The following is a 25,600-nucleotide window of genomic DNA, read 5'->3' as shown; positions in this document are numbered from 1 at the left end:
GAATTTCTTCTTACCCTCATTTAAAAAAAAAAAAAAGAAAAGAAAATTGAAAGAAAAAAGGATTTGGGACTAGATCTCATTCCCCAGAGGATCAAAGACCTAACAGATTTCACCCTTCTTCAAGAGGGGTTCCTGAGCTCAAATATCAACCCTCCTCTTAACCACGGGGCCTCCCCTCCTGCCTGCGTGGCACCTGCACGCTTTACCAGCTTCTCTACCGCAGACGTCGCCTTCTGCCACTTCTACGACAGCATTCTACACCGCACTTGCCGGAAGTGAGACACAATCCACGCTTCCCGCAGCCCCTGTCCAGAATTCACTAACCGCCTCCATGCCTCGAAGGTCTGCCTATGGTTACAAGCCTGGACTGCCCACAGGAGGCATCGCTTTTCTCCCACTTCAGCCAGGCGGTTTTCACCTGGCCTCTGACCATTCTGTGGTCTCCAGAATCGCTCACTTTTTAGCATTTAGGCCCCCGGGGAAGCAATCCTACTAATAACAAAGAAAGGGTTTTGGAAATCGATTTTCTTTTGCATATTAAAACAATTGTTTTTTTACATCTAACACAATGGGGAAAAATGTTTCCATGCTGTGTGGAAAGGACTAGGGCAAGGGGCATTCCCATACAGGAGCCAGCCCGACTCCCCACACGAGACCTGGAAGCAGGGGCCAACCATTAAAAATGTTTGTGCCCTCTGACCTGGAAAACCTACTGCTGGGTGCTTAAACTGTAGAAATAATCAGCTAAGTGTGCACAGATAGGAGCAAGGAGATACACCACGTGATACGGTTCTGAGTAGGAAAGAGGAGAAAACAGGGTTAGATGTCTGACCCCAGGAACCTGGGAACATCAAATGTGCCGTCACCATACAAAGAAATACTCTGCAATGTTAACTATTAGCAATATACATTTACTAGCATGAACAGAGTATGATTTCTTGATAAGTGAAAAAATACAGACTATATTACACAAACAGTATTACCAAATGTTTAAGAGATGTACGCTCTTAAAAAAGGTCTAGAAAGGTGGCTCAGTTAAGTGTCCGACTCTTGATCTCAGCTCAGGTCTTGATCTCAGGGTTCTGAGTTCAAGTCCCATGTTGGGCTCCACGCAGGAGTGGAGCCTACTTTAACTAACTAACTAACTAACTAACTGAGAAGGTCTAGCAAGATAAGCACCCAAATTGAATGATGAGTAGCAACTCTCTTGGGATCGAGCATCAGGTGATTTCATTTTATCCATCTAGAGCCTCACATCTGTATGTAACATCCGGGTTACACAAATAATAAACATACCACTGTGCGCACAGTGCTCCCTTTCTGTCCTTTCACCGCTCACGTCCTTTGGTCCACATCCACCAAGCAGCCTCCAGCCAGGAGCTCGGGCTGAACGAATTTATCAGATTCTCATTAATACCCAGGAAGGGAGAAAGGTATTGCTATGATTCCTGCTTTAAGCCAAGGTGGGTGGGGCTCCCCAGAGCAAAGATACTTGCCCCGGTTACCTGGTAAATTAGGGCTAGGCAAGAATAAAGACAAATAGCAGTTTAAAAATGGGCAAAGGAGGGGGCGCCTGGGTGGCTCAGTCAGTGGGAGTGTGCGACTCTTAATTTCGGGGTCATGAGTTCAACCTCACGCTGGGTGTAGAGATTACTAAAAAAAATAAATAAGCTTTAAAAAAAATGGGCAAAGGATCTGAAATATGTTTCTCTAAAGAAGATGTATAAATGGCCAATAAGCACAGGAAAAGATGCTCAACCTTATCAGTCATTAGGAAAATGTAAGCCAAACCACAATGAGATACCACGTCACACCCTCTGAGATGGCTAGGATTTTAAAATGCCCGATAACGAGTACTGGTGAGGATGTGGAGAAACTGGACCCTGTACGCTGCTGCTGGCAATGTAGCGTGGTGCAGCCGCTACGGCAAACAGTCTGGCAGCTCCCCAAACAACACACAGTCCCCATATGACCCAGCAATACTCCTTCTGGGTGCAGGTACCCAAAAGAACTGACACGTCCTGTTCACGCAAAGACTTGTATACGAACGTTCCTAGCAGCTTTACTGATAATAGTCCCAATGTGGGAACAGTCCAAACGTCCACGAGCTCACAAATGGACCCGTGTGGTGTGTCCCTGCGATGGAGTATTGTTCGGCTACAGAAAGGAATGGCAAGTGCTACGACAAGGATAAACCTTGAAAACATTATGCTCAGTGAAAGAAGCCAGGCACAAAAGATCACACATGGATTCCATTTACGTGAAACGTTCAAATAGGCAAATCCATAGAAACAGAAAGTTAAGTAGCGATTGCCAAAGACTGGGAAAGGGGAAATGAGAAGACACGGCGTTTCTTTCTGGGATGATGGAAATGTTCCAGAATTAGACCACGGTGATGGCTGTACAACACAGTGAACAACACCCACGTGTACATCTGAAAATTGTTAAATTTAAGTGATGTGAGTTTTACGTCAATTAAAAAAAATAATAAATCTGACTCTAAGAAACAAATCTGGGCAGGGCCTCAGGACGCAGAGGTGTGCGCTCAGAGAGCCTGGGCCTTGTCAGTGCCCGCTGGCCTGCTTTCCTTCACTTGATGGACAGAGGACTCCTATCCCTACTCAAGGCAAATGAAGCCTCGCAGAACCACACATTCCCTCTTCTGGGAGCCTCCTTCTCCATTCGGCTGATCTCCCGCTGGAGACCCACACGCAGTCATCTGGCAAGCACGCACCGGCCTGCTCTACAAGCAGGGATGGACAGGGGCTGGGGGCCAACGAGTTAACCATGAACCCGCACGGCCCTCACGGGCGCTGCTCTCATGACGCACCTTAAACCCGCCTCCGACTTCTCCAAGGACGTTTTCGATGGGCACCCTGGTGTTTTCAAAACGCACCTCGCAAGCTGAAAAAGATGCAATTGAAAGCCTTACCTGATGAATGCAGAGCACTCGCACTTGACCCATAGGCGTGAGATGTCATTCATTCATCTGTTCACTCATTCTCCAGCTACTGAAAGAATAGTAGAGAAAGACAAGGTTCCTGTCCATGTGGAGCCCCTACTTTGCTAGGGAAGTGATGATGCTGTAAGTACTACAGATGAGAGAGAGAGTGGTGACAGAATCAGAAGGTGGAGAGGGGCAAGTAACATTTATGTTAGGGGCTTCCATCAGGCTTTTCTGAGGTGACGCCCGGCAGAAGTTTGGAGGAGCACGAACCACAGGCGGAACCATGAAAGCAGGCGGCATGGCCGTTCTGAGGTCCCTGGACTTGCTGGGAGTACGGGTCCCACTTAACTCAGATGCACTGGGAGCCCGCACCGTGGCTCTGCAGGAGCAGACGGCCCTCCCCTGCCTTGCCCCGCCAGCTACTGCCAGGGGCACAGAGCCCACCCGACGTGAGCCCCGGCCTTCCTGTGCCGTGTGGTCCGGCTCGGCCCCCCAGGGGCTCCCCTGATCTGCTGTGAGAACAAGCCCCGCACGGTACGCACACGCGGCCAGGAGCAGGCTGCCCAGCACCCACAGGCCGCGAGAGAGGCTCGCGGTCAGCCGCGCGCTGGCGTGCTTTCTCAGACGGGGCGGCGGCAGACCCCGCAGCGAGGACGCGCTCGGTGTGCGGGCCGGCAGAGAGGGGAGAGCGTGGCAGCGGTGAGGACAGAGGTGGGCGCGGACAGGCGCTTCTGTACCAGGTTTTCTGTAGCAGCAGGTTTTCGTACGCTGTCACACACTGCAGCTCCCAGCAGCTGCATACCGGGAGAAGAGGGAGACTCGGGGCAAAGAAGGTCACGGCTCAAGAGGAGCCAAACAGCAGGCAAGCAGGTCTGCAGCCTTTTTATCCTACTATTCCAATGGCTTGGTTGTGAAATAATGAAATCGTCTCTCTGGCTGCTGGTCGTGTTTTATGACGCACGGGCTATGGAGCCAGGCCCTCGTCCTGGTGGCTCTAATTCCTTCACAGGCTGCAGAGTGTGGGGAGGACCCTACCGCCCTCTCTGACCTCACCCTGCGCCACTCAATCCACTCCCATGGGGCCACCGCACGATCCCAGGGGCACCGCCTACCCTGACTTCGGTGTGGACGCTGGCCCCGCAGTGCTGCCAGCCTGCTCTTCCTGTCACCTGGGTCACTCTGACCACCTTTTCCCCCACCAGCACGCCATGCTCTTTATCTTGGGCCTTTGGGCATGCTCCTTCCTCCGCTGGAATGTTCTTAGTATCAATAGGCAGCACAAGTCTGGTGGTAGGTAATAGCTGCTTCCATGGGCATGAAGCATTACACAAGACGTCGTAACACTCCCCTCCCAGGTCATGTCACCAGCTGTGCTATCACCCCTTTCCGTTAGGTGAGGAAATGGAAGCACAGGAAAGTAAATGACTTGTCTGAGGTCACAAAGTTTCTAGGCAGTGGAGCCAGGTCAGAGCTCAGGGCCCTCTGACCCCGCCAAACCAGGCTAATGTGGCAAGTACTGCCATCCAGAACCCAGGATCCCCAGAGAAGAGGTGGCAGACACAAGCGGGTCTGGAGGGGTTGCCTCCAGTCCCCTGCAGCACAGATACCCCACAATCCGAACTAGGAAGTCAAGAGGCCGTCTTGTGAGGACTCCATGGCAGTGGCGGTTGGGTCGGGAGCCTCATGCGGACCAAGTGCTGCCCACGGGGTGCAGCCACGTGGGCCCGGGTGGGTACCAGGGAGAGCAAGAGGAAGGAGGTTCCAGACAGGAAAGATGGGGTGTCCTGCAGTGGAATGTTTACCTAGGACACCCCTCTCCCTCCTTGGTGTCCATTACAGCATCCCTCACAGGACAAAGTGCTCACGGGGCGATCACCAGCGCCCCCATATGGAGAGGGGCACAAGCGACGTGTGTTAAAAGAATAAATTAGCTTCACGTAGCTCCTGGGCACTGCCCCGCAGTCACTGTGGCATTCCTAATGTGTTCTGCTGACATGCTTATATGGAACCAAAACTATTTACATCTCATTTTATCTTGAATTGGATGGGGCTGAAGGGTGCCCCTCTCCCTCACACTCTCTCACACACACACACCCCCCCTGAACTGCACGCACGCACACGTTACTTACTGTTGGAGCCGCGTATGCCTAACTTATCCTCAGGTTTCCCGTTAGTGACTCCACCAAAGTCTCTCTCTACTATGAATGCTGTGATTTTGTCTTTTACTGAGCTGTCGGAATCAACAACCTCTGTCTTTGCAAACACAGTAAAAATATTGGCCATTCCTCCATTGGTGATCCAGACCTGAGGGAAGAAAAAGGGTTTTGGAGAAAGCTGAACCGTTAGGTACCACCTCTCAGCTCTACCCTTTGCCACAAGACACCCCAGGGGCCTGTCAAACTTCAGGCCAGAGACATAAAGCTGGCTTTGGGGAAGTCAAGCCTGTGTGGACAGAAGATGGGGGTTCAGCCCAGTCTCCCCAGATTTCCACAAGAGCCACAGGTGGCTGTGTGTATGTGTCTGCACACAAAAGGGAAGCCAGTGGTAGGACAGCTCAGGCTCTAGAACCAAGCAGGGTGCCTCAAGAAAGCAGAGCAGGCAGGAAGGAGAAGGGAAGAAGAAAGGGGAGGAGGCAGAGAGAAAGATAAAGACACTTCTCAACAAACTGCAATGTATAGAACTTATGTGGATCTTGATTCAAGCAAATTGTTGGAAAATAAAAAGGTAAGAGACAAGCAGGGAAACTGCAATGCTGACTAGACAAAGAAATGATCAGTTTTTAAATGTGACAACGGCATTTTGACTTTGTTTTTTAAACAGTCTCATCTTGTAGAGACACATGCTGAAATGCTCAGGGATGTGACGCAGGGCAGCCGTGCTGATGGAGTCAACACGGCGGTCAGTGCGTGGCGAAAGCCGTGGCTGAGACCCCGAGCAGGCCACAGAGCGCTACCTTGGAGCCGTTGAGGATGTAGTGCTTCTTATCCTCGCTCAGCGTGGCCCTGGACTTGATGGAGGCCACGTCACTCCCACTGCGGACACAGAACACACCGTTGAGGAGAGCGACGCTGGGGAGGAGGAACAGCTCAGTACTTGAACGTAGGAGTTGGGCAACTTTTCAAAATAAAGGGCTAGATAGTACACGTATTCTCTGCAGGCTATAGGACGTCTGTTCCACCTGCTCAGCTCTGCCACTGTGGCATGAGGGGCCCCCAGACGACCTGTGAACGAAGGGCGTGCTCCAGTAACACCTTATTTACAGAGACAGGCGGCAGGCTGGATGTGGCCACCCCTGCTTCACCACATGAGACAGTGGCAGCGAAAACAACCTGACCGTAGGTTGCAATTGGGGTTGTGTGCGCGGAACGAGCTCATCTGAGCGCCTGTGAGGAGGAGTGCAGGGCACCCCTGGTTCCCAAGTGAGGGGAAGCAGGATGGAGCATGGTCCAAGTCACAGACCTGTCAGAAGTCCTGAGTCCTAAGCGGGCTGTGTGACCTTGGGATGATGACACCACCTCACTGAACCTCGGTTCCCAACCTGTTCAGTGCGGACAGTACCGCCTGCCCTACACACTTGGAAAGTTGCTTAGAAGCCTGAATGCACTATCCTATGTAAGGTGTACTGCAGACCACAAAAAAATTATTTGATGGGTGCTGCCAGGTATGTTACCTCATGTGTAAGTCTCACTGGGACAGAGAAATAAGGTAAAGATAAGAGAACTGGCAGAAAAAAAAAAAAAAAGTTGCTGAGTTGACTCCGGAAGATTCCGGGAGGGAAGAGAGAAAAGCCATCACCTTCACCAAAACCCACAGCCCTTGTCCCAGGGTCCCCAGAAGATGCCCTGGGAGGCTGCCGCATGGCACCTCTTGCCAAGGGGCAGACCTGCTTGGCTCCGTCAGACAGAAGGCAGCGATGTGCTCCCCCGATGCCAGTTTGGGCAGGTATCTCGCCTTTTGCTCCTTGTTGCCAGCCAAGATGATCCCCTAAACCAAACACACAAGGCTGCTATCAGCTATGGGGAGAAAAGAACGTGTGAAACGTGCTTGCAGAACATGGCCCCTCCTGGAGAAAACAACTCCTGAGAGAGGAAATAGCCTGAGCTCAGAGCCGGCAGCCCCAAGAGGGAAATGGAGAGCTGCTGCCGAGCACGACGAGGGGGGGTTACCGAGGAGCCACCCTGAAGTGCACGCGCCGGCGTGGCCTGGGCCTGGAGCACCGGCACGGCTTTGAGTCGGACTCAGGAATCGTCATCACTGCTCCTCCACTTCCAGGCTGGGTGGCCTCGGGCCAGGGGTGTCCTTCCTCTGAGCCTCCATCCTCTCAACTCCACACTAGGGGTAATGCTACCCCCCGGAACGGTGTTTGGATGATAACGTGTGAAGACACAGGAGTGCCAGGACCATGCCTGGCAGAAAGAAGGTGAGCACGGGTCTTAGAGCTGTCCCGCCCTTTCAGTCTGCGCCACGGGCAGAAGTGTGCTCTTTCCACTGGATGACTGCTCGGGGCACACGTGCTCTCAGGGTCGGGGGCCAAGCACACTGTTCCCTTGGCCTCTCTGACTTTCTACAATGAGCAGAGACAGCCTGAGTAGCGGGCCAGTCACTGAAAGCTGTGCGACCGCAGCCTTGCCCTAAAATGCTCTAAGCCCAGGGGTAAGGAAGACATGTGCACAAACAGTAGGGAGGACACGCTCTGGCCCCTTGTGACTCCAGAGCTCCGCAGGCTCGCTTCCAGTGGTGAGGGGAAGACAGGCTCCTCGGATGCAGTGGCATCTGTTGTGGGCCTGAAAGGATGGGTCAAAGGCAATGGGGACAGGAGGAGGATTCCAAGGGAAGGGACAGTGTGATCAAAGCAACGCTGCTTGTGTGGGGACCAAGCGCCATCCAGTCTGGCTGGAGAGAGAAGGATAACAGGGGAGTGCTGCAGGGTTCCCCTCCAAGACCCTGAGACAGCAAGCCCAAGTCACTTCCTGGCAAAAGTGAGCAAGCCTCCTGCCTCCACACCACCACGTGACTTCAGACCTTCACAAAGCATCAGACAGAAACCCCAGACACTTGACCTTGAGGCCAATAGCCTGGTGCGCTGCCAGGGTCACAGCGATAGATGCATCCAGGCCGACGATTTCTCCTAGACGTGCGTACATGGTGTTGGAGAGGCCCAGGCCACCTAGAGAAGAAACGGACTAGCTTTACTTATGGTCCAGACCCAAATTCCTCCCACTGAAGGCAAAGGGCTTGACTGCTTTTTCTGCTCATAAAGTAATACCACGTTACCATTTTAAGAAACCACAGTACAGTAAGGTACAAAGAAAACAAAAATTACCCATAAACTTATTGGAACATTTTTGAGTACATCCTTTCAGATCTTTTCTAGGCACAGAAGCATATATAGATATGTTTTTATCATAAAAATATAACATTTAATACAAAGAGAGTACCTTCACGTGGATTAAATCATTTAAAATGCTGTGAATATCTTCTGTCACAGATACAGATCTTTACACACCTGACCTCTGTCTGACAACCCATTCCCAGTATCCAGGGGGCTCTAGGACAGGTTTTCTCTGCCTCAGCACTACTGACGTTTGGCAGTGCCCTTGGTCTCCACCCATGAGGTGCCAGCGGTTCCCTTTCCCCTAGGTTTGACAGCCAAAAACGTCTCGAGATGTTGACAAACATTCCCTGGGGAGGTAAATCAATCTGCATAGAAATCACTGTTCTAGGAAGAAGACAAAGATTAAAAAAATAAAGACTTCACTGAGCTGGTGTATTTTGCATTTCATCTTCAACTTCTAGAGGTGGCTGGGTGGCCTCTGCGCGTCTTAAAAATGATAAATGGGGCCCTAGGGTCACATGGCCAGCGAGGGCAGAGCTGGGCCCTGAATTCGGGTGGGGGTCCTACCCCTGGAGCCGGCGCACAGCCCAACTGCAGAGGGTGCCCCCGACACATAAAGGGAAGGGTGGCCCTGCCTTATGCACAGCCTCCCGGGGTTCCGTACCCGGGGAAGGTCAGGGCTCCACAGTATCCCATCCCCACCCCTGCCTTTAAACATGGGGACAGATGACAAGAAGGTGGAGACTGCTGGCTGGCTGGGGAGAAGCTGAGGGGCAGGAAGGAACCACGCATTGGGCAGCACACAGGGAACTGGGTGAGAAAAATCCAGCCTGGGTTGCCAAAAGGGCCTCCATTGTCCAGGACGGGTTTCCAGCCAGTCTTTAGAATGCTCCAGAGTGGGAACATTTCCCCCCAAATTTTGGGGCACAAATATAAGGTTGCTGTTAATTTTCCAAGAAAAGATAAAAAGAAAAGAAAAAAGAAAAAAAAGAAAGCAAAAAAGCCCCCAACTCATCCCAGGAAAGAAAAAACATTTTCACATCAGCGAGTAGGACAGAAAACAAGAACGAGGGGTGCAAAGTTGTATCATCTCGTGCCAACACACACACACACCGCCCACACAGGCTGGCACAAAACACAAGCAGATGGAGAAAGACACATCCCAAACCGACACGAAGTGTTTGCAGATACAATTAAGTACTTTCCACCATCGAGAAGAAATTTAAAAATGCTTCTGAAGGGGAACTATTTATTATCACGAAGCTGGCTATGTCTAGAGGTTTTCTTCTGCCACTTCTGCTTTCTCCAAGCACTTATTTATTTTGTTTAGCTGACAGACCCACCACGGTTCTCTGGCTCTGTCCACACCTTCGTTCTGTTCTAATATTCACCATGGACCGCACACTAGGGCACACGACTGGCCTCTGCCTTGTGAGCTAGGACACAGCCGAGCCTCAGCTGTCTGGGCAGAGCTGTCTCTCCCCCGCCGCACACGGAGGCTGCAGATCGGGGCGAGGAAAAGCAGCATGAAGCTTCCTCCATGGAGGCTCGAGCTGCGGCCATGAGGGGCGGCAGCAGCATTGACGGTTTCGTCTTCTTGCAAGTGGGGCAGTGTTGTTTTACACATTCAGAAATGTGAGGTGTGTCATAAATGACAAGACGCATTGTTTACCAGCTTAAAATGCTGCAATAAACATCCCTATGAGCTCAGATGTCACCTGATTACAATACGCGTTAGAATCAGACCAGGCATGCACTGGCTGGTCCTAAATGTTCACGTTTGGTCTCAGACTGGACCAGCTCGAGGCCGGGCACCAGTGGGAATTTATTCTACAGACATCGAGGGCCCCCCCGGCCCTGCTGTGGAGGTGGGACAGGAAAAAGACAGGCCTAACTTTAGTCTCTGGAAATGAAGCAGGCAGGGAGACAGAACGTCAAGGAAACCTCCTGACTTCTGTGTCTTGCTCTGCAAACTCTAACTCACAACCTGGTTGGAAAAATGCCCAAATATTAAATGTCTAAATGACCAGCTCAAAGACATGAAACTGGCCCAAGCTTTTAAAGCACCATCAATAGCTCTTTCCCCTAAACTGGACTGTTAGCTGATCAAAGGGGAAGCGGCTGCAGAGAAAGCTCAGGCAGAGGGCTCACAGAGAACTGGGTACAGCGTACGGGCTATGGAACCCAGAGCCACACTTTCATGGCAAGGGGGACTGAGAGTAAAATTAAATGGTGTGTGTGTGTGCACACACATCCACGTGTGAGTGTATTCTACTCCTGTGCCTGTCTCTGTTCCTCCTCCCCCTAGCCCCTGCCCCACTTCTTGCTGTCCCCTTAATCCCTACAGAATTTAGATGACCAACTCTAGGTTAGGCAGGAAAAGAAACAGCGGTTGTGATTGGCCAAATCTAAGAAGGCAGACTCACACTGGGATCCTGGGGAGAAAGGCCGAGTCTTTCATCTAGGGGCTAAAAACATCACTACAATAATCCAGGAATTATAGGGACAGTCCAGAGCATAACGGGCCCTGCTCAAATGTTCTCAGTGATCTAATGTTCCACCTCAATGCACCTGTGTCCTACCGCCACGTGCCCTCTTCCTCTGCACCAGGATAGGGAGCAGACTGACAGACCCTGACACCCAAGCTCTCAGCCCACGGTCAACCCTCCAACAAAAAGGGCTCACAGCTCTGGGGCACTTCCTCTACGGAGAGACCAAAGGGCCTCACAGTGCAAACGACACTGAAATCGGCCGATGTGGCTCTGAGGTTATACATTCCCCTTCTCTGCTGCCCACAGGGATCTGGAGAGCAGACATCCTGAAGTGGTCCTTAGCCGCGCCAAATGAACAAAGTGCAGGCCTCAACAGTTCTTTCTGCCACTAAGTCCCTTAGTCCACACACTCACCTGCCAGCTACCTCAGATTTGGTCCACGGTGGGTGTTTTTATTCATTCCAGCAGTTTTACAGTTTGATCCTGGACATATTGCATCTAAAGGCCACCTTTCCCAAACAGAACCCTCTCCTGGACAAACATGGAGTGCTTTCTTGAAAGCCAAAGCAGCAGAGGGGTGTTTTCCTTTACTTACCATATTCTTCTGGGACTTGCATCCCAAAAAGCCCCAGGCTCTTCAATTTCTCTAACGTTTCATTTGGGATTCTTCCCTCCCGGTCAATTCTTTGAGAGTCCACTGCCAAGAGGAAATATTTTGATTAAGCAAAATATAAGCTATGTCTACGAAGATAAAAGTGAACAGAACAATTTTTGTAGAGCATACAATCCCAGGGTCAAAAAATTCAAAACTGACATGTCTAGTCAGTTATTCAACATGTGTTCAACTTCACCTAATTAGCCCAGCGAGTATTGTATTTCGAAAAATGGCCTATACGAGGTAGTGTTCAGTTTCTTGATCTGGGTGCCATTCACATGGGTGTATTTGCTGTTAAAACTGCAGGAGATAATATAAACTTTTTTGAAGCATACCTGAAGGTATACCTGAATTTTTTATTACCATTACCTTCCAGAAAATTAGAAAATAAGTTCACAACCTTCAAAACTGTCTTAAAATGTCAAGCTAGATAGCCAGACTCTGGGCAATATCTGGACCCATGCCTACCTAGGTTTCAGAAACCACAACTCTTTCACCATACCCACAGATTCTGACAACACTTTAATCTGTTTAACACCTACTCGCGTCCGTTAGAGCAGAATGGAACAACAGCGTTAGCTCTACAATTATATACCTTGTATGTACACATTTTTGCCTGAATCAAGTTAATTAAAATCTTCTTTCAAACTGTCAGCATATTAAACTTCACTACTATTATACAATTTAAAAACCACCATAACCTACATTTGGGAATTTTTATGCACATGGGTCACTAATGAGAAACATGGATTCCCCAAGAGTCCAAACCTCTCATTTTTTAATTTGCCTTTTTTTTTTTTTACAACTTATTGACATATACAAGTGGCATATAATAAACCGCATATTTACAATATATGTTTTTTGAGTTCTGACATGTTTGCCCATGAAACTACTCCCACCAAATAAATAAAAACTTCCTTTTCCACAAAAAGTTTCCTCATGCTCCTTTGTAATCAATCCCTCAGCCCATTTCCATCCCCAGGCAACCACTAATCATCTTCTTTTTTTTTTTTTTTTTTTTAAAGTATTTATTTATTTGACAGAGATAGAGACAGCCAGCGAGAGAGGGAACACAAGCAGGGGGAGTGGGAGAGGAAGAAGCAGGCCTCATAGCAGAGGAGCCTGATGTGGGGCTCGATCCCACAACGCCGGGATCACACCCTGAGCCGAATGCAGACGCTTAACCGCTGTGCCACCCAGGCGCCCCCATCTTCTTTTTGTCTATAGATTAGTTTGCATTTTTGAGTTTTAAATCACATAGCAGGTAGTCTTTTGATCTGGCTTCTTTACTCAGGATGATTCTGAGTTTCATCCATATTACTGCATGTATCAATACTTTATCATAATACTTTTTATTGTTCAATATTCTGTATGGTTATAAAACAGTGTATCCATTCACCTTTCGATAGACATTTGGATGGTTTTCAGGTTTTGGTTCTTAGAAATAAAGCTTCTTTTTTTTTTTTTTTTAAAGATTTTATTTATTTATGAGAGAGCAAGAGAGAGCGCACAAGTGGGTGGGGGGGCAGACTCCCCACTGAGCAGGGAGCCTGAGGTGGGGCTCAATCCCAGGACCCTGAGATCATGACCTGAGCCAAAGGCAGATGCTTAACCGACTGAGCCAGCCAGGCACCCCTAGAAATAAAGCTCTATGAGCATTCATATTCAAGTTTTTACATACCTCTGTTTTCATTTCTCTTGGGTCACTATTTTGGAGTGGAATGCTTGGGCTGTACAGCAAAGTATGTATAATAAGAAACTGTCAGGATCTGGGGAGACCCCTGCTTCCAACCACAGTGGAGTAACAGGGACAGGAATGACCTCCTTACCTCAACATGCTAAACATACTGGGCACGCAGAAGAGCAATGAGCAATGCGTCACTAGTAGAGAAGAACTGGCCCTAGACCACGAGTTCTCAGCAAGGGCAACAGCACCCTCAAAGGTAATAAAAATTGGTTCTGCAGTGGGGCAGCAAAAAGTATTTTTTTAATGTATAAAGAACAGAAATACAAATAATACACAAATAGATACATGGTATAACTATGGAATTAAAATTTTATGAGTGGGGTGTAAACAGGCAAAGAATGTCTAAAAAGGGTTTGTGGGGGAGGGTCAATAACGAAAAACAGGTTGAGAAACACGGCTCTATAGGCTGCTCTACTCCCACCTAACAACACTTAAAAAGCAAGCCTCGACTAAAACCAAAGACACCACCAAACTTAGATGTTCCTGAGGGAACACTGATGCAAAAATCCTCAACAAAATACTAACAAACCGTATTCAAAAGCACATTAACTGGATTATTCACCGTGATCAAAAGGGATTTATCTGGGCATGCAAGGATGGTTCAACATCTGCAAATCAATGTGATACATCACATTAACAAAAAGAAGGTAAAAAATCACGGTCACCTTAACAGATGCCAAAAAAAAGTACTTAATAAAATTCAACATTCATTTCTGATAAAAACTCTCAACAAAGTAGGTATAGAGGGAATTTAAAAGGCCACATATGACAAACCCAGAGCTAACATCACACTCAACTGTGAAAAGCTGAGAGCTTTTCCTCTAGGATGAGGCATGACACAAGGAGGCCCACACTTGCCACTTTTATTCAACATAGTGCTAGAAGTCCTAGCCACAGCAATCAGATAAGGAAAATAAATAAAAGGCATGAAAACTGGTAAGAAAGAACTAAGACTGTCACTACTTGCAGATGATGTGATACAATACATAGAAAACCCTACAGACTCCTCCAAAAAAATACTAGAAAAAAATGAATTCAGTGAAGTTGAAGGACAGAAAATCTACATAGAAATGTTGCATTTCTATACACTAACAATGAACTATCAGAAAGATAAATTAAGGGGTGCTTGGGTGGCTCAGTTGGTTAGGCGTCTGCTCAGGTCATGATCCCAGGGTTCTGGGATCGAGCCCCACACCAGGCTCCTCCGCTGGGAGCCTGCTTCTTCCTCTCCCACTCCCCCTGCTGTGTTCCCTGTCTCTCTGGCTGTCTCTCTCTCTGTCAAATAAATAAATAAAATCTTTAAAAGAAAAGAAAAAGAATAAAAACTTCTTATAGCTCAACAATAAGACAATCCCATTTTTTTAACAAATAAAATATTTGAAAGACATTTCACCAAAGAAGATATACTGATGGCAAGTAAACACACAAGATGCCTAAGATTATTAGTTACTAGGGAAATGAAAATTATAACCACAATGAGATACCACAATACACTCACTAGAACGAGACTGACATACCAAGTGTTAGTGGAAATGTGGAGCAACTGGAACTTTACTAACTGCTGGGAATGTAAAGTGGTAACCTCTTTGGAAGACAGTTTGGCAGCTACCTAAAAAATTAAACATGAACCTATCTTACAATCCAGATATTCCACTCCTTCATACCTCCCCAAGAGAAATGTGAGCATATGTCTGTCTACGCCAGACTCATAGAAAAATATTCACAACATCTTTTGTGACAGCTAAAATCTGGATACATACTGAATGTCAATTAATAGCAAATAAACAAACTGTGGTAATATCCACACGAAGAATCACTATTCAGTGTTAAAAAGGAATGAACTAGGGGCGCCTGGGTGGCTCAGTCAGTTAAGTGTCTGACTCTTGATTTCGGCTCAGGTCAGGATCTCAGGGTCGTGAGATTGAGCCCCATGTTGGGAGGCAGGGAGCCTGGTTAAGATTCTCTCTCTCCCTCTGCCCCTCCCCCCTAAAAAAAAAAAAAGGAATGAACTATTAGTACACGCAACATGGATGAAACTCAAAATTACACCAGAAGCAGCTACGCAAAAACATATGTAATGTAGAACTCTATTTAAATAGAATCCCAGGAAATGCAAACTAATCTACAGTGACAGAGAGCCAATCAGTGGTTGCCTGGGGACAACCTGAGAAGGAGATAAGAAGGGCATGAGAAAATGTTTAGGGGTTAATGGATATGTTTATTAACTTAGTTGTGTTGATGGCCCCTTGGGGGTACACACACACACATACACACACACACACACACACACGTGTGTGGATATATATATGTGTACACACATTTGTATATATGTGTGTGTGTGTGTATACATATATTTTTTAAGCAGAACATTATTATATTTGAATACACAACTTCTGTACAACCAAAAAGTAAAACATCACAGTAAAATGATGGTGACAACACATGGTATTTCATTTGCAGTACATGGCAAATGGTTGACATCCTTAGTCATAAATGATCTCTTAGAAACCAGGAACAAAAACACTAATATTCTAAGGGAAATGAAGAGGGGAAAAAAAAAAAACCACACAGAGGAAAATGAAATAACAAGTGACTAGTAAAGTTTAAGGACATATGAAGATGACTGAACTGAACAGTAAGAGAGGAAAAGCAATTTTTTTGTAATACCACATTGTCAAAGATTAAAATATTGAAATGTAATGTTTGTACTGTTTAAGAAAACAGAAGTCTCATAAACACTGGGAGACAAGACTGATGAGGACAATATATACCATTTGGGGAAAATTTCTACTTCTGACTCAGAATATCAAGTTTGGATATACTTAATTCCAATAAGGTGGAAATACTAGCACTATTTCAACAAATTAGCAGAGAAATGAAAAACAGTTTATATATAAAGCATGTATATATACATGCTGCCTAGAAAATTTGTACCTAATATATGGGTCCCAAAGACTACTAGCATAACAATTTGTTCATCAATATGGGGGAAGATGTATTTCAAAATGTATCAAACACTACACTTTAAAGAGGTACAACTTATTATAAATCAGTTATACCTCTGTAAAGCTTATGAAAACCCCGACAAATCAGAGAGTAAAGTTTAAGTAAAAGAACAAGGAACTAAGAAAAGATACAAGTAGGAAGATAACCACTGGAACAAAAACAGAAACAAATATTCCTAAATAAAAGATATTTTTACACAACAAAGCAACTTTGAAAACCAGCAACAGAACAAGAGCTGGTGCTGTAGAATTTTCCGAGTGTGCTGGTGGGGGGGGAACTGGTGTGCACACGGACAGAAACACCTCAAGGGGGTCCACAGGGCCAGAGCTATTTCAATAATAGTAAAATATTCTTTGCCCTTTTATTTCTATCATGAGTATACAATGCGGTTTTCCTGGAACTGTAAGAAATATATCACAGATTAAATGCAGAAAGTTATGAGAATCCACCCGGATTCTACCTGGTTCTGGCTAGATTCTGATACCTGTCATTGCATATAACAATGAGCCGAATATTAAAAAGATCTGCAAAACCGTAAAACCATACCCCTCGTTACTTTTTTTTGTTTGTAAATAAATATTATTTCTCATTTAAAATATTGTTTCTGTTAACATGTACTGGGCTTTTCATGATTTTTATTTTTATTTTTTTATTTTTTATTTTTTTTTTTAAAGATTTTATTTATTTATTCGACAGAGATAGAGACAGCCAGCGAGAGAGGGAACAAGCAGGGGGAGTGGGAGAGGAAGAAGCAGGCTCATAGCAGAGGAGCCTGATGTGGGGCTCGATCCCATAACACCGGGATCACGCCCTGAGCCGAAGGCAGACGCTTAACCGCTGTGCCACCCAGGCGCCCCTTCATGATTTTTAAATAAAGTAATAAATGAACACAGTATTTTTTAAATTTCTCAGTTTTAATCTTCTAGCAGGGCACATATTCATAGATAAAACCCATATAAAGAAGAACCCTTTGGGGTCCTCTGCGCTAGACAAATACTACTGTCAATCAACCATCACTGAACTCCCCAGAGAGCTCCCTCCGCCAAGATGCAGCCCTGTCAAAGGGCTGGCTGAACACTCCAAGGGAGGGATCTTCAGGCTACACTGGTGCCCTCGACCTGCAGTCTGCAGGCTGCTAGACTAGTCCTGGTTCATAGCCAGCTCAGAGAGAGCAAAACTTTAGAAACACTTCTAGCAATTTTACACTGCCACAAACCAAGCACACGATCAATGGGTTTGTATTTTGTAGGTCTTTGGTTTTTGGTGTTTTTTTTTTCTTCCATTTTGCTAGTTGTTCATTTGATCATATTTTACAAAAGCGTTGGTTTGCAACAGTCTGGAAATGTTTAAAAGCAATCCTTCACCACATATACACTGAGAAACACTAAACTAGATGCCTTCTAATTAAATAGCGATTGGGATGATTTTTTTTAATTCTTTATTTAAATTCACTTTAATTAACATATAGTGTATTAGTTTCAGAGATGGAATTCAGTGATTCATCAGCTGTACTTAACACCCAGTGCTCATTACTTCAAGTGCCCTCCTTAATGCTTATCACCCAGTTACCCCATCCCCTCACACCCCTCCCCTCCAGCAGCCCTCAGTTTGTTTCCTATAGTTAAGTCTCTCTTACGGTTTGTCTCCCTCTCTGATTTTGTCAGCTTTTATTTTTCTTTCCCTTCCCCAATGTTCATCTGTTTTGCTTCTTAAATTTCAAAACAAATGGGACAATTCTTAAAGCAAAATATTATCAACAGATATTATTTCCACATGATTAAGAACAGTCAAGAGAGCCTCCGCTATGTATACTGTTTCTAATGTAAACACCAAGGCCAACTGTCCTTGAAATGGAAATGAGTAATGACAACGATCAGACATACCCTCTTCAGCGAAGAATTTTTCCACAGGTCCCACAAACTGAGTGACTTCATTAAGTTCATCTTGGCTAACTTCTGGAAACGGGAAAACTTCTTTCTAAAAATGATATATACATTTACTAAAAATTTAATTTTTAGCCATTTCCCATTGTGGTAGTCTCAGTCAAAAGGGGAGAAAACAGAGTTGCTAGATTTCGTATCTGGCAGGCTGGGCATTACTCATTGACGGATGCAGAATGCAGATCCTTTTTTTTTTTTTTTTTAAAGATTTTATTTATTTATTTGACAGAGATAGAGACAGCCAGCGCAGAGGGAACACAGCAGGGGGAGTGGGAGAGGAAGAAGCAGGCTCATAGCAGAGGAGCCTGATGTGGGGCTCGATCCCAGAACGCCGGGATCACGCCCTGAGCCGAAGGCAGACGCTTAACCACTGTGCCACCCTGGCGCTCCTAGAATGCAAATCCTAAACAGGAATTGTGCAGTAGACTCCACCACTGAGACGGGTCTTTTTTTTTTTTTTTTTTAAAGATTTTATTTATTTATTCGACAGAGATAGAGACAGCCAGCGAGAGAGGGAACACAAGCAGGGGGAGTGGGAGAGGAAGAAGCAGGCTCCCAGTGGAGGAGCCTGATGTGGGGCTCGATCCCATAACGCCGGGATCACGCCCTGAGCCGAAGGCAGACGCTGCACCACCCAGGCGCCCCGCGAGACGGATCCTCTGCCCAATTCAAGCAGGTTTATTCTTTTTTTTAATTTTAATTTTTTAAAATTGTTTATTTAGTTTTTTTATCATGTTAGTCACCATACAGTCCATCCTTAGTTTTTGATGTAGTGATCCAGGATTCATTGTTAAGCAGGCCTGTTCTTGCTTTTGATCAGCTTTTCCTATCAGTAACCAGGTCCACAGAGTGTCCCATGAAACAAAGAGCCCTAACATTTTAAAGCCCTGCAACTCGGTCCCCTGAGTTGCAGCCTGATGACTGGGCGGCCCTAGCCAAACCCCTTCCCCCCTCCAAGCTTCCACTGTCCCACCCGTAACATGCAGGTGAATATTTACTTAAGGGTGTTGGGTGGACTATGAAAAGCAATAGGATGGGAAAGCTCGCTATTGAAATGTAGAATTCTACACTTGTTATTTGTACGTCTGAGGATGCTGCGGGGACAAGAACACACAGCGGTGACAAGGCCTCCCGTCTCGCCAGGTTTCTTGCCTGGCTGCGCACTCCAGCCTCTGTCCCTCCCGTCCCTCCCGATCCGAGGACATCTACTCGCAGGAGGATCACTGCAGGACAGCCGGCTGCTGAGCGACATCAACCTGAATTCAACTCCGGCTCTACTGCGTCCATGTGTGACTGGGCCTTTCTCAGGGTCAGCTTCTCTTCTGTCACAGCTGACCCCTTAGAAGGGGAAGCTCCAAAGAGATACGTTGTCCTGGAATATGAGGAAGCTGTACTCATTTGTGGAGGACACTGGCTCTGCTCTCGTTTCTGCCTCACAGCCTGATAAACAGCTGAGCGTCAAGTCTGTCTCGAACGGTCAAACGGCCAACGTTTCTGACTGACCTCAGATTCCTCACTGAGCCATCACTATATATTGCCTGCAATCCTCCTGCGTCCTTAGCTCCTCTGGCTTTCTGGGTTCCCGCTACCCCTGCAGCTGCCAGAGCAGCACGAGGGCTCAGACGAGTTCTTGGGTTTGGTCTCCCAACAGCTGAGAAGTGATGTCCCAGGCCCCAGGCTGCCAGCACCCAGGAGTCCTGCCTCTCCTCATGGCACCCCCCACCGAGTGCTCAAGAAAGGTCTTCAGAGCAGAGGAGTGCTCAGTCTTCCCCTCTAGGCCCTGTGTATCTCTAATCAGCCACTGAAGCCTGTCCACTCTAGTAACAAGCTCCCAAGTCTGTTTTCTCCTCTCAGGATCCAGGACTACAGGCTCGTGGAAGGTCTCTATCCAAAAGGGACAGCAGACTCCAAGGAATTCTTGCCCCCCAGGCCACCCCAGATCCTGCCCTCAACATGGTCTACCCAGAAAATATGTTGAGACTTTCATCACTCCACAGCGTCTCAGAACAAAGCCGGCTGCTTAGCTGAATTATACGGAGGCTCGACCCAGGCCCCTCACAGCCTCACTGGTTCCTGTGGGCTCGTGCAACAGGCAGTGTTAGAGGAAGATGATTCCGTTCTGCTACCAGTGAGCACACCAGGTGAGAAACGAGAAAGCCTGGCAGCTAGCTGGCCCTCACCTGCAACCAAAGGATAACTGCTACAGGGAGAGAGAGCTCAAGTGCGTGTAAGAACAAATTTCTGACAGCAATGTTCACAATCCCAATGGGGTGCCTCGTGGGTGCTGGGCTTGACTTCTATCAGCAGTTTTTAAATTTTTTGAAGCAGTGGAACGGATTTCTCAAATAAGTCTACTACAGAAACCAAATACGTAACGCAGGTAGAAGTCGAGCTGCTCAGTTTGGGGCTGCGGGTGAGGAGGTCACCCAAATGCCTCCCATTCAACTCCCTGCTGGCCCTGGCAATAGCCTCTGGGGGGCATTTCCAGGAACAGCAAGGGTCCGACTGAGGGCAGTGTGACAGCTACAGGCCTAGAGGACCTTGGAGGTTTCTCTGTACTTGGAGATTCAAACCCCAGTAATGCTGTGAGATGATGTCAGCTTCAGTCAGGACAGCAGCACTGGAGGGGCTCACAAGTGGTCAGATTCTAAATATATCCTGGAAGGTAGAGAAAACAGGATTTGCTGTTGGCTTAGACGTGGATTATGAGAACCAGAGGCATCCAAGGGGACTCCAGGAGCTTGGCCTGAACAGTGGAACAACAGAGCCACCACCATCTACGATAAGATGACTGGTGGGAGGAGCAAACTGGGTGGCAACACCAGGAACTCAGTTTCAGATATGCTAAATCTGAGGTGACTATCAGACATCTAAGTGGAGCTTCTGGGGAGAGAGGTGGACATCAAGAGCCTAGAGTTCAGGGGAGAAATCTGAGCTGGAGAAATGTATTCGAGTCGTCAGGATACTGAAGGTATTTAAAGCCACAATACTAAATTAAAGGAAGAGCTGTGGATAAAAAGAGAAGTCTATAGACAGAGCCTCAGAAAACCCCAACTTTGAAAAACAGACCCACGTATACAGAGAACAAACTAATGGGTGCGAGAGGGTAAGGAGGTAGGAGGATGGGAAAAATGCGGGAGATGAGTGGGAAGTACAGGCTTCCAGGAATGAAAGGTACGGCATTGGGGATCTAGTCAGTGGTACTGCATTGTATGGAGACAGGTGGCAGCTACACTTGTGATGAGCAGTACAGACTTGTCAAATTACTATGCTGTACACCTGCAACTAACATAACACTGTGTGTCAACTACACTTCATTAAGAAAAAAAAAGATTCCACCGAAACTAATATAACACTGCATGTAAACTATACTGGAATTAAAAAAAAAAAAAAGTCAGGGGCTGGAGTGTATAATGCTCAGTGAAATAAGTCAGTCACAGAAGACAAATACCATATGATTTCACTCATACGTGGAATTTAAGAAACAAAACAAACGAGCAAAGAGGAAAGGGAAAGAGAGAGAGAGAGACAAACTAAGAGACTCTTTTTAAAGACTTTAAGAGACAGAGGGAGCTAGAGAGAGACAGAAAGAGTACGTGAGCATGCCCGCCCTCACAGAGAAGGAGAGTGGAAGGGAGAAACATACTCCCTGCTGAGCCCTCCGTGGGGCTAGATTCCAGGGTCCTGGGATCATGACCTGAGCCAAAGGCAGATGCTTAACCAACTGAGCCACCAAGGTGCCCCAAGAAAGAGACTTTTTTTTTTTTTTAAGATTTTATTTATTTGTCAGAGAAAGAGAAGGAGAGCACAAGCAAGGGGAAAGGCAGGCAGAGGGAGAAGCAGGCTCCCTGCTGAGCTGGGAGCCCTGTGCGGGACCTCATAGCAGGACCCTGGGATCATGACCTGAGCTGAAGGCAGACCCTTAACCGACTTAGCCACCCAGATGTCTCAAGAAAGAGACTCAACTAAAGAAAACAAACAGATGACTGCCGGAACGCAGGTGAGTGTAGGGATGGATGAAATAGGTGAAGGGGGGCGCCTGGGTAGTGCAGTCCTTAAGCGTCTGCCTTCGGCTCAGGGCGTGATCCCGGCATTCCGAGATCGAGCCCCATATCAGGCTCCTCCGCTGGGAGCCTGCTTCTTCCTCTCCCACTCCCCCTGCTTGTGTTCCCTCTCTCGCTGTCTCTCTGTCACATAAATAAATAAAATCTTAAAAAAAAAAAAAAAAGAAAAGAAATAAGTGAAGGAGATTTACAGTACACTTACATAATAAGCACTGAGTAATGACTAGAACTGTTGAATCATTGTATCGTACACCTCAAACTAATTTAACACTGTCTGCTAACTACACTGGAATTAAAAATTAAAAACAATTAAAAAAAAAAGGAAATTCCCAACTCTGATAGGGCTAATCAGAAAGACTGGCCAACGTTTAGAGGTTAAGGAACCAAGAAAGATCCAGCACAGGAGGCTGAGAAGGATCAGCCAATGAAGTCAACAGAAAAGCCAGGAGAGAATGGTTTTTCAGAAGCCAGGAGTGATGAATTGTGTCAAGGAAGGTGAGAACAGACCACTAGTTTGACAACATGGAAATCACTAACCTCAGTTTCAGCAGACTGTTAAGGACAAAAGCTCGAATGGTCTGAGTTCAAGATGTAGCAGAGAGGGAACAATCACTGATGGAGACGAGAAAGGAAAGAATTACTGGATCAATGTCCCTGAGTAGGTGAGAAGGCATGGGGCCTAGTGATAAGGTTGGTCTTTGCTAAGATACATAGTTCATCCATAGCAATCGCCTGTAGACCTATGGGCACACATGTGGGAACGAGGGGTAAACGCAGCGGTGGAAGTTCTCCTCCGACTGCGTGTGCTTTCTCAGTGAAACAAGAAGCCAAGCTGACAGGTGAATAAGGATGGGGGAGGTGGTACACGAAGCCTGGAGAAAGAGAGACATGAAAAATTTGGGTTTTTTTTTTTTTTCTTTTCACCAATGTGCTGGAAGGCACGATGGACGTCCCAAGACCCAGGTTCCGGGGAAAAAAAGGTTTCTCAAACGTTAAAGACTGGCTTTGCACTTCCTAGCAGGGCAAACCACTCTGAGTTTCAACTTCTGCACCTGTATTGCCTGATTAGAGGAACAGTCTAAAGAAAAACTGGAGAATAACTCCTTAAACAATACAGTACCAGTCAACATTTCAACCTACCTCGGAGCATTTTACACACATTTTTTTTTCTTTGCTTTGCACGGCACTTTTAGGAGAGGGCAAGTACCACTTTTACTATTTTGTAGATCAGCACACTCAGGCACAGGAAAGTGAAGTGACTAACTAAGGTCACAAGACTACTAAGTGGTGAAGCCCGCAAACATGACTTATTCTGCTGCCTCTGGCATCTCTACACAGTACCCAACAATTCAAAAAGCATTTCCGTGCACCACAAATCTCACTTTACGACGTATCTGTGAGGCAGTACATGTAACTAGCTCCATTTTAAGGCTGAAAGAACTGAGGCTGAAAGAGAACCAAGGTCAAATCCATTAACAAGAGGATGACGAGGGCTTGATAAGGCAGCTGTTAACTACTGAGTAACAGCTAGGTTACTCCTGGGTTATACCACCTACGGAAGGGACCGGGTCGGGAAGGCACCTCGGAGCCGGCCTGGAAATCCAGCTGTGACGCCAAGGAGCCGCGGTCACGGTCTGAGCTGTTTAGGAATCAGAGAGGAAGCCCCGCACATTTCGGGGCCAGAACGCTGAGGGTTGCTCAGTGACCACCTCGCCTAGGGATTTCCAAATTGACCTAACAAGAAGTAGCTGTCAGAACCGTAGACTGATTCTCAGGGCCCGTCGCCTGGACTCTTCCCTTTCCCTGGAAAGGTTCTAGCGGGACTCAGGAACTTGGAAGTTTGAACACACCCTCCTCCTGCCGGGCGTATTTGTCCGCCAGGTGGGGGACTTTCACTTCAACCCCTCTTTCCCGCTAAAGGGCAACAACCCGGAGGCAAGAGAGCAACGGTCGGCCAGGGCTCGGCGTTACCTTCTCGATTTTGCCCAAGAAGAGCTCCTTGGCGAAAGCTCGGCTCCGCGGGCTAGTGCGCAGCGGGCGCCGGCTCGTAGCGAAAGCCACCGGAGCCCGGGGGGCACGCGCCGCTACCACCCTGCGCAAGAAGAGCACCGCCACAACCATGCTGCCCGACGCGATCCACGCCACCCACGCGCCGACGTCTTTCTTAAGGACTCAGTCACATGCGCCCTGCAGGCGCCGCCCGATGACGCCACTGGCCTGAGCCACGCCCCTCGACCGCACCACCCCGCCCGTCTCCATTGCGCTTGCGCGGCCTTCCATAAGGCGGGGCTGTGAGAAGGGTGGTCGAGGGGCGGTTCGGCGCCGTGATGGCAGCTTTTTGCTGGGCTGTTATTGGCCACGGGTGGGCTTTTGATTTCAGGAGCTGGTGGGTGGTTGGGTCTGTGCCAACCGGGGGAAACTTCTCAGCGCCCGGGAGTCCAAGCGGAGGCCCAGCTGTCTCCACTTGCTTCCCTGTTGCCAGTTGGGGCGACGAAGGCATGGCAAATCTAAAGAAAAGGAAATGGGAGGGGGATTCACAGTATTGGTTATCTCTGGAGGGGAACTCAGTATGTGTAATGTTTTTTAAGTGGATTCCTGAGGCTTCCTTTTGATTCATATTTTTCATGCATGTTACGTATGCCTAATCTGGAAGGGGAAGATAAAAGGCTTGTTCTGCCAGAAAGAGGTCTGGATGTAATCCTGAGTCACAGCTATCCCTGGGAAATGATGAAGGAGAAGGCAAGCTGAAGACAAAGCACAAGCTGACACCCCTGCAAGCCCCACAAACTGCCCCCCCCCACTCTCAGGTGGAATATGTGTGACATTCCACGGGCAGTCCTGGCTGCCCTAAAGCTAAGGCAAGAAAAAACTAAGAGTTAATTTATAGAGATTACAGTCCTACAAGACAGGAGTCTTAAGGAGTCCACTAAGACAGAGGTCTTAGTGATTTACAAGAAAAAAAGCATTCTTATCAATAACCTGACTTCCAGAAGGAAATGTAGATAAAATTAAATGTCCTTATAACCTGCAGCCCGTTGAAAAATATTTGAGGCAGGCAGAATACAACGTTTCTTCCTTTGGGAAGCTCCCAACTGTCTAAAGGTTAATGCCTGGCTAGAGGGGAAAAACAACCTCGGTTTGATGATAGCAAGGCCTCAGGTTACCTGTGAGTCTTCTTTAGCACGGGAAAATCCTTTTGAAACTTCCCTGATCTTTACTTCCCCCGACCCCAAAGGATATAATCAGTTGCTCCTCAGAATCCCAGGGGAGCAGCTCTTTTCTGTCCATGGGTCCTGTCCCCGTGCTTTAATAAAATGGCCTTTTTGCGTAAAAGACGTCTCAAGAATTCTTTCTTGGCCATCCGCTCCGGAACTCGCTTACATTCCAAAACTACATCAAGAAACACCAACTTAA

General features: G+C 47.3%; 1 protein-coding gene across 3 annotated transcripts in view; it reads right to left on the bottom strand.

Moving 5' to 3' along the window:
* Nucleotides 1-24,360, bottom strand: part of ACAD9 (acyl-CoA dehydrogenase family member 9) — a 34,150-nt gene extending 9,790 nt beyond the window's left edge. Inside the window, exons 1-8 of one of the 3 annotated variants that reach the window (XM_034658859.1) lie at nucleotides 24,158-24,360; nucleotides 18,066-18,159; nucleotides 11,370-11,471; nucleotides 8,008-8,114; nucleotides 6,831-6,931; nucleotides 5,901-6,015; nucleotides 5,077-5,251; nucleotides 2,831-2,904 (exon numbers count right to left, since the gene is read on the bottom strand). In XM_034658859.1, the coding sequence (XP_034514750.1) occupies nucleotides 2,831-2,904; nucleotides 5,077-5,251; nucleotides 5,901-6,015; nucleotides 6,831-6,931; nucleotides 8,008-8,114; nucleotides 11,370-11,471; nucleotides 18,066-18,159; nucleotides 24,158-24,307 (918 nt within the window). In that variant the 5' untranslated portion in view covers nucleotides 24,308-24,360. The remainder of the gene's footprint in view (nucleotides 1-2,830; nucleotides 2,905-5,076; nucleotides 5,252-5,900; nucleotides 6,016-6,830; nucleotides 6,932-8,007; nucleotides 8,115-11,369; nucleotides 11,472-18,065; nucleotides 18,160-24,157) is intronic. The other 2 variants (XM_002917642.4, XM_034658860.1) reach the window with 2 other exon arrangements.
* Nucleotides 24,361-25,600: the final 1,240 nt, after the last annotated feature.

The sequence above is a fragment of the Ailuropoda melanoleuca genome, chromosome 4, assembly GCF_002007445.2.
Source record: "Ailuropoda melanoleuca isolate Jingjing chromosome 4, ASM200744v2, whole genome shotgun sequence".
NCBI lineage: Eukaryota > Metazoa > Chordata > Mammalia > Carnivora > Ursidae > Ailuropoda > Ailuropoda melanoleuca.
The sequence above is the reverse complement of the archived record's forward strand: the minus strand, read 5'-3'. Positions and strand labels throughout refer to the sequence as shown.